This window comes from Nelusetta ayraudi, unplaced genomic scaffold (assembly GCF_046127955.1).
Source record: "Nelusetta ayraudi isolate G7.1 ecotype Tasmania unplaced genomic scaffold, CSIRO-AGI_Nayr_v1 ptg000076l, whole genome shotgun sequence".
NCBI lineage: Eukaryota > Metazoa > Chordata > Actinopteri > Tetraodontiformes > Monacanthidae > Nelusetta > Nelusetta ayraudi.
The window spans coordinates 157,487-166,108 of NW_027466126.1; the positions used below are offsets into that span (position 1 = coordinate 157,487).

At 41.8% G+C, this 8,622-nt stretch overlaps 1 protein-coding gene across 1 annotated transcript; it reads left to right on the top strand.

The window, feature by feature from the left end:
* The first annotated feature begins 1,524 nt into the window (after positions 1-1,524).
* Positions 1,525-8,622, top strand: LOC142899782 (Golgi phosphoprotein 3-like). Its single transcript, XM_076043555.1, has 5 exons — positions 1,525-1,947; positions 2,523-2,654; positions 3,686-3,800; positions 4,228-4,388; positions 5,287-8,622. The coding sequence occupies exons 1-5, from the start codon at positions 1,738-1,740 to the stop codon at positions 5,548-5,550; spliced, it is 882 nt and encodes a 293-aa protein (XP_075899670.1). The 5' UTR covers positions 1,525-1,737; the 3' UTR covers positions 5,551-8,622.

Genomic DNA, 8,622 nt, shown 5'->3' on the forward strand with positions numbered 1-8,622 from the left:
TTGACTGCTTTGACTCTTAAATTTGTGGGCTGTGTAGAATCGCCTCAACCTTGCATGGCGGACTGTCTAATCATCCCAAATTTGATCCCAATATTCTCACCAGACTAACGTCATGGTACATGCAAAGCATCAGAGCAGAGGTCAATCACATGCTTTTTACTTTCCTTATTACCATTCAGAAATTCTCCTGATACAATTAAGTGCTCGATCAAAGCTGTTCTCTGCGCTCTGAACAGCTAAGGACTAAAACCAAAGTCTAGGCCTTGAGTTTAACTCTGTTTTCTCTAACTGATCTAATACAATGATCCCATAACCTTTGAATGAATTCATTATCACTGTTGTGTTTAATATTTTCCATCCTTGTTTTTTACCCCTCCCAGCTGAGGTTGCAAGGATGTAAAAATAATGATAATAAAAATAATAACAGTAATTGTCTCACATGGCTGGTCATTATCTAACTGGGTTTTGTCACCATTACAGATTACAGATTACAATCCTCTTGTCTATAATGACAGCTGGAGAGGATAGAGTGCCTGGTACCTGATACGAATTACCATATAAGGACTCCAACGTCTCCCTAAGCAAGAAATCAGTGCTGAGACAACTGGACTGATAAAGACAGAAAAAAAAATTGAAAGGAGGACACACTGTTACATAATTAAATTATCTTTGAGATGAAGCTATTTTGTGTGTGTGTGACTCTGGCTGGTAGGAATCTTGTACAGAGTTTTCACTTTTATGCATGACAAATATTTGCATGACAAAAGATAGCAAAAACTTGACAACTTCAAAATATACTCTGTGCAATGGCAGGAATGAAGTAAATACAACTCAGACATAATTTTGTCTGATCCTGCTAGTTTATCTACAGATCCCGTATAAAGTCCTCTTTGGATGAAAGAGTAAAGTGCTTCTCTTACAGCTTCTTCATTATTTCCTATTATAATCTTCATACATTAAATAAATCTCAAGATAGTTTAGTTTAGCTAGTTTAGAGAATGTAAAATAAATTAGGCATTTATTTTACATTCTCAGACTGCCACCCTGTGGCGATAATGTATATTGCATTAGAACTCAGCGATATGATTTGATAAATAGAACACACGGTCCGCAAATCTGCAATGTACAGAGCCCCCTGGGGACATGAATGAAAATAAACAATAATAATAATAATAATAATAATAATAATAATAATAATAATAATAATAATAATAATAATGTGTGGCCACTATATCGTGCCCACGAGATAATAAACGATAATGATTGTTGTCATTCCCACACAGATTGTTCATTGTTACCTAAATCATGGACAAGTTCTTGGCCATACATTCGTATTAATGTTAATATAATAATAATAATAATAATAATAATAATAATAATAATAATAATAATAATAATAATAATAATAATAACAGTCTGCCTTGGTTTGTATTAACCTTTTAATTTCCCGAACCTTTGAGCAAGGCAACAGGCGGTGTGTGTTCACGCTCAGGTGAGAGTCAGATCACATGCTACGTCACAGCCATTGCCACCATGTTGGATCAGGAAGTGGGCAGAGTCGAAGCGAGAATCCGTAGCCGAGCTTCGACCGTTTCGCGGCTGCCTTTAATTCGTTCGACGAAACCGCGATTCGCCGTTCTCCGTTGAAATATAACACCGGGTTTACATGCTGCGGGGCTTTCTACTCGCTCGGGGAAGGCGATTTTCTTCAATTAAGTTCATTTCGCAGCACCAGCCATGGCCTCTATCGCTCAAAGAACGTCGGGCCTCGTCCAGCGGAGGACCGAGGCCATGCGCAGCGCCGCCGCCGACAAGGAGAGGGAGTCCGGCGCTGAGGAGGACGAGGCTCGCCGCGGCGAGGAGGAAGACGACGACAAGGGGGATTCGAAGGAAACTAGGCTCACTTTAATGGAGGAAGTGCTTCTGCTGGGCCTCAAGGACCGAGAGGTGCGGTGCTGCTGTTAAAGCTTTTCGTCGGTCTTCAACATTTCTATAACCCCCATTAGCGAACACTGTTTACTTTGAGTCAGTTGCTGTTAGCCAACGTCAGCGAACTTTGTTGACTGATATTCACATACTTGTACGTGGACAAAAAAAAAACAACTAACATTTTAAAGCCTGTTAAAATGTCAAACCGGGAGGAGGGGGCAATGTATAGCTGTTGATGTGTTGTTAGCTTCAAATGCGATGCGCCGTATTTAACCAGTCAAGCTAGCGAGGTGACTTTTATTTCATCGCATATATATCTTGCTGTTTTGCGCTCCAATCCGACTGTAATCGCGCAGAGCGCCGGTGGCTTAATAGTCGCAACATTAATGCATTAAATGTAAGTTCGACGTTTGTGGATTGCATGCTTGTCTCCTCGTCAAACTGGAAGAGGCTAAGGACCCCGAGCTACATTCCTACCAACACGTCAGCTATGTTAACGATCGCTGCATCTTAGCTCATTTTTTCTCTCTCTCTCTCTCCCCCCCCGCTCTCTCTCTTTTCCTTCCTCCTCCTCCGCCGCCGCCTTCTTCCAGGGTTACACGTCTTTCTGGAACGACTGTATTTCTTCCGGACTACGCGGGTGCATGCTGGTGGAATTGGCCCTCAGAGGAAGGTTGCAGCTCGAGCCTTGCGGCGTGAGGAGAAAAGGCCTGCTTTCAAGGAAGGTGAGCCAAATTGCCGATGTGGTCGAAAGTAAAGGGGAAGAAAGACAATCCTGTTTCTTGGGCTTTCACAAGAACGCGTTAGGGCCACTAAGGTGCTCGATTGGTGAAATGTCAATCCTGAGATCTTGCACAGCCAACTTGCTAAGTTCCACTCTTCTTCCAGTAAAGCCTCTTCCATCCGCCTTAATGTGTGCCGTTACAAATTGGCTTCTTTTGTTTCCTTTTTTTTTTTTTTAGGAATGCAAGGAGTAGCTGCAGCAGTTTGCCCTAAAATGCTAACATCTGAGAGGAAGTAGCGAGATTCTTGCGTCGATGCTAAAGTGACAGTAGCTACAGTCAAAACCAGGAGAGCAAAACATCTGTGTGGTCCTTCCTGTATGCAATAAACACAGGGTTGGTCGAATCACCTTCCATTTGTGTTGGAATGCCCATTTCCATTTAAAATAAAAATAAAAATTATGATGATTGACGCAATATGAAGTTTGTCACGTGAAAGTTGACAGTTAAAGGCAAGATGTTAGTATTGTTGTTGACATTGTTAGCTCATGTTTTTTTTATATATACACAATTCCACACATTAATTTAAACGCGACAAGGCGGCATGCAAGCATGCCGACCTTGATTAACATACTGTCACTACTGACATTTTAACGACCCCCTTTACGAGTTATATTACACACGTTGTTGATACGGGAGGGAGCGGCCGGAATTGGAAGCTGATAATTGTCACGGTTCCAAAAAATTCCAACCCGCAGCCATTTTTGATGACTTGGTCAACCGATTGGATAAAATAAGGGACCCTATTTCTTAAGTTGAAGTAAGGATGGTTCCGTTTGTAGCGCCAGTTTACCAAAACACCCTTGATGCTTATCAGTTCCGAGGGGAGAATGCATTACAAGACAGCAGGTTCCTGCACGCTGTGTCACAGCACGTGTGGCGATTCCTGTTCACACAGGATGTGAGACTTGCTGTGGTTGAGATGCAGACAGCCGTCCCAGTTCAAATAAACGTGTGCCTGTTTGTTTGCCAAGGTGCTCTGCAAGTCCGATGCCCCTACGGGAGATGTTCTGCTCGACGAGGCCTTGAAGCACATAAAGGAAACCCAGCCCCCAGAGACGGTCCAGAGCTGGATAGAGCTCCTGAGTGGTGAGATAAGCTTGTGCTAATCTTCTTATTGTTTTACCCGTTTGACATGCATGCCACCATATTTATAGTTTGATGCTTTGTGCTGTTTTTGGTTTTTTTCTTGTCTGACATCTTGGCTTTCGTTTAACCTCTAAAGAGAGATTTTGCTGCTAAATTAAATCAGCTGAAACCTGTTTACAATGTGCGATAAGTATCCTGGGTTCAATGTGACATTCACCTCGGTGCTGTAGTGAGGGTGAGACATCCCTTTCATGCAGCTCAGAGATTTCAGATTAAAGGAGTAATCTTAAGATTCCCGTCCGACAGAGCAACGCACCGCGCGCTGACCAAATTGCTGTCTTTCACACCCCCGCCAAGTTCTTGCTGTTAGAAAAACACAGACAGGATGTCAAGTGTTTCTTCACTGGTTTCTCTCACTGCCGCTCAGGAGAGACCTGGAATCCCCTGAAGCTGCACTACCAGCTTAGGAACGTCCGAGAGCGCCTGGCAAAGAACTTGGTGGAGAAGGGCGTCCTGACTACGGAGAAGCAGAACTTCCTGCTTTTTGACATGACTACCCATCCCCTCACCAACAACACCATTAAACAGGTATGGTTGGTTTACAAAGGCGCATGCACGCTTTCTAAGTATTGGAATTTAAGTGCCTTAAATAGAAGATTCTTAACAGGCAAGTACATATTTTACAATGGTATGGAAGCAAATGTACAGTTGCAACTCTATGAGACTGCGGAGTTAAAGTATAACTCTGATAATTTAGGGGCCTTCTGCGCAGTCGTGACAGCATGTTCGTGTTATGCTAAATTAAATTTTAAACAGAACTTGTCTGAAACAAGTTAAGAAGCAGGTCTCTGTAGTCTCAAATGAAAAATGAATGCAGTGATCTATATCTTTTTTTGTCTTACTGCACTGACCTGCTTATGTCTTGTATGTTTTATGCAACCAATGCCAGTAGTGTCTTTTAGATATTGGCCACCAGAACAACTTGAGTCATAAAACTGCACGATAAGTAGCAGTTAGGCGTCTAAAATAACTCTTGACAGCTCAGTGCCTTGTCTTTGTCTGAGATAATACTTCTGGAGAGCACGCCCATAAAAAGTGGAAAGGCCAGCAAGGCGTACCTGCAAACAGAAAACCTTTACGAGATTGTTCTCTTACAAGAACAATTATTTTCTTTGGATGCCAGGCAATCGTCATGTTGTCGCCTTGTTGTCATTGGAATTGGCAACATTTCTGTGAAGGAAGTCACATTATATAAGAGTGTCTGCCTTATTCCGCAGTAGTAATATGCTATCAAAGTCAAACATGGAAACTGCGATCCTTCCAAGGTGGGTTGAGCTCATTCGAGTTACGTGAAATGACACAATTAGCTGGTGTGTTATCAGGGACACCTCAGGTACCTCAATGTGTTTCAGTTCTTGCTCCCTCTTTTGTTTAAAAAAAGTAATAATAGTTAGAAGTCAATCAACAAACGATTATCTCTCTGCAGCGCCTGGTCAAAAAAGTGCAAGAGTCCGTCTTGGAGAAGTGGGTCAACGATCCTCATCGCATGGACAAACGGGTTCTTGCCTTGATCCTTCTGGCCCACTCGTCCGACGTCTTGGAGAACGCCTTCGCCCCGCTCCAGGACGACCAGTACGAACTGGGCATGAAGAGGGTCCACACTCTGCTCGAGCTGGAGCCGGAGAAAGAGAGCGCCAAGGCCAACGCCAACGAACTCATGTGGGCAGTGGTGGCCGCATTCACTAAATGAATTACACCCTCCCCTCATGATTGGTTGAACTGGAAGATCTGGCTATGGTCTGTGATATTTAATTGCTTGAAGGACTTCACTTTAATGAGACAGACTTCACTTAAATGAGACAATCTATTTTGGTTGGGAGCCTGTTTGTACATCTATTCCGGATGACTTTTCTTCTTTTTTTTTCTTTTTTTTTTCCCTTTTCTTTTTTTTTGGTGGTAGTCCATTTTAACCCAGTGCAATCTGATAGGTGGTGGGCTTCACCAGGTAACATTTCCCTCTGGTGGAATCGTCTAAATGAATTATAATAATAAAAAAAAAAAAAGACAGAGAAAACAAACACCAGACTTCTTTCACACAGTGAGATACTAAACGTAAACACTATGAAGAGACGAGCCCTGGCGCCCCGTTACTCTACAACACTGTAGAACCTGGCGAAGACGGCAGCAGTAGCCGCGGTGAAAAATGAAGACTGGGGCCAAGTTTCCCTCTGCCTGTGCTAAGGACGACATCATCTGCATACGGCCGCGCCGCAATCGCGTCGTGGTCTCGTCTCCGTACTGTCCCACACGAGATTAGCAAAAGCCACGCCAGTCCCACTGCTCTCGCAGAGGTCCCTTTACCAACTGTTCATTCCCTCCCGTGCTGGGTGAGTACGTGCTCAGTCGCTGTTAGAATAGACTTCATGAATGTGTGACCAATTCACTCCAGTCTCGCCATGAAAGTCTCTCTGTTTTGTTGTTTGTCTCTTGTGTTTTTTTGGGGAGAGGAGGAACGTGTACACCTGAGGTCAGTTGCTACGTCTTCTGAGAGCTAGCCAAAAAAAAAAAAAAAATGGCTCTGGCAGTCTCATGGAAATGAAGATGTAAACCTGAAGAGTAGACGAGGGATTTATCCTTAGTTTGCCATCATATTATTATTATTATTATTATTTAAACATGGGTCCATTCTGCGCTTAGAAAATGAGAGTAGTCTTCCATTTTGATTTATCTCGCTAATTGATGCTTGGAGTAGTCTGCCATTTATCAAATACTTTGCACAGTCATTAACTCTCGAGCTAGGTTCATAATTGTAGAGATTCTTTCTTGGGTCGAGTAATCCCACCTGTGAAGGTGTAACAACCTAAGCCTAACTGCAGTGTGACCTAACTAGCTGCAGAAACAGTGGTTTAAAGGGGACGGTGGGGACTAAAAAAAAAAAGAAAAAGGTTCTGTTTATTTTTCTAATGCTATTGATCCTTATGACTACGCAGAAATCATTCCTCTGGATGTGTAACATAAGAGTCTGTTGATATTTTTTAGTGTGAGTCGCGAAGGAACGCTGCAGCGAACGGAAGGCGATCGGCATTTGAACCTCCCGTTGTGATTTTTGCCGCACTGTGAGCAGCTGAAACTGAACATAATAGACCTGTAGATAAAAGTAGGCTCAAAAGGCTAAAGGGTCGTTTCATCTAAATTACATGTTCTCATTCGACGTCGTTCCCGCGGGTAGTTTTTCTGGAAACGCAGGAGACTATAGCCCCCACCTTAAAACATCGAGGCTGATTTTCAGATCATGACGCTCCGCCGCAGGAAATTCAGGTGTGGCAAAATCTGCTCTTTTCAGAAAAAGAAAAAAAAAAGCCTATTTTCTTCTCAAATACTTTGCACCAAAGAAATAGCACATGCAAACGCTTAGCAGCATATTCCGTACTGTAAATATGCCATAATGTGTAATATATAGATGACGGAGGCCGCCTTGTACGTGATTTTGGTGAAGCGACCCTTGTAGTGTTCCCGCCGGCAATATAACTTTACCTCTTAGTCTGTGTGTTATGTCATTAGTAGACACTCGTGTCTGATCGCCCCCTTAGGTATTTTCAAAACACGCAGATGATGGGAGGGTTACTTTGGCCCCAGGTGAATGAGAAGACTGACAACATGCAAACACAAAAACTCCCAAACGCCCTTTTTTTTGTTTTGTTTTTTTGCTGCAGGTCTCATTAATCTGTTCTAGTGTGAAATCATAACCGCAAACATTGTCCAAGTTGACATAAGCGTGATCCGTTGGGTATGGACTGAACACTGTTCCATGGCTAACCATCGGAGTTCTGTCATTGCTTTCCACTGAATACCAACAGGTATGAATAAAGTATCCAGATGTGTTTACAGCAGAGAGACCATGCATGCTATTGGTGGAGGGCCGGGGGGGGGTACTCGTGGATGTAGCTACAGAGAAACGACTTGTATGTAATTATTAGTCATTTTATGTGTATAAAAAAAAAATCTAACTGAATTCAATGAAAGGGATCTTCTCTTCTATCCTGTATTATTCTGTATGCTTTTTTTGTATCACAACAAAATAAAGTAAGGATCCTTTAAGTGCCTGAATTTAGCACCATTTTGCTGTTGTTGGTTTTCTTTTTTCATGTTTCTGTTTCCAGCTGAAACTTTATTGTGATTTTCGTTTGTCCACATTAAAAAAAAAACCCTCTTATGCAGTATTTAATTTAAAGCTCTCATATTATTTTCATGTTCATATCTTTACTCTTCATCCTCAGCTAAAGTTGCGCTGCTTCGCAGATTCATTATTTGGAAAAATAACTTGTATGGAAAAGTTTTCCAGCACTGTTTAGCCCTCTGTTTTCAGCCAGTGAAAGACGTTTTGTTTTTGTATTTTTTACTTTATTGACAGGCTAAACACACTTGATTAGACACATACTATTGGAGAATTATATAAAACAAGTCGTTTTTGAGTAACATGGGACCTTTAAGCAACTTCAGACAGTTGACAGTCAGATTTTTCATTTCTTGAAGCAAGTACAGCCTTTTTTTTTTTTGTCATTGAAGTAACACATTGATCAAACCTGTTTGAGTGTAATCATGTTGAAGTAATCCGTGAGAAATATAAGTGTGTTTGTGTGTGTTACATTAAATAAGGAAACTTTTTATGACACAGTTGAACATAGCATACTTATTAGCACCGGAAAAAAAGGGAAGAAAGACCAAGACCTCTTCCAGTCAGAAATGTATCATCACCTCACGATTATCTGCTTAATAGACTATAATAAGCTATGTATGTTTTTTTGTTTTGTTTTTTTAAACA

Coding starts and splice junctions, on each gene's coding strand:
- LOC142899782 (XM_076043555.1), top strand. CDS start 1,738: ATGGCCTCTATCGCTCAAAGAACGTCGGGCCTCGTCCAGCGGAGGACC. Junction 1,948..2,522: donor TGGGCCTCAAGGACCGAGAG/GTGCGGTGCTGC, acceptor GCCTTCTTCCAG/GGTTACACGTCTTTCTGGAA. Junction 3,801..4,227: donor CTGGATAGAGCTCCTGAGTG/GTGAGATAAGCT, acceptor ACTGCCGCTCAG/GAGAGACCTGGAATCCCCTG.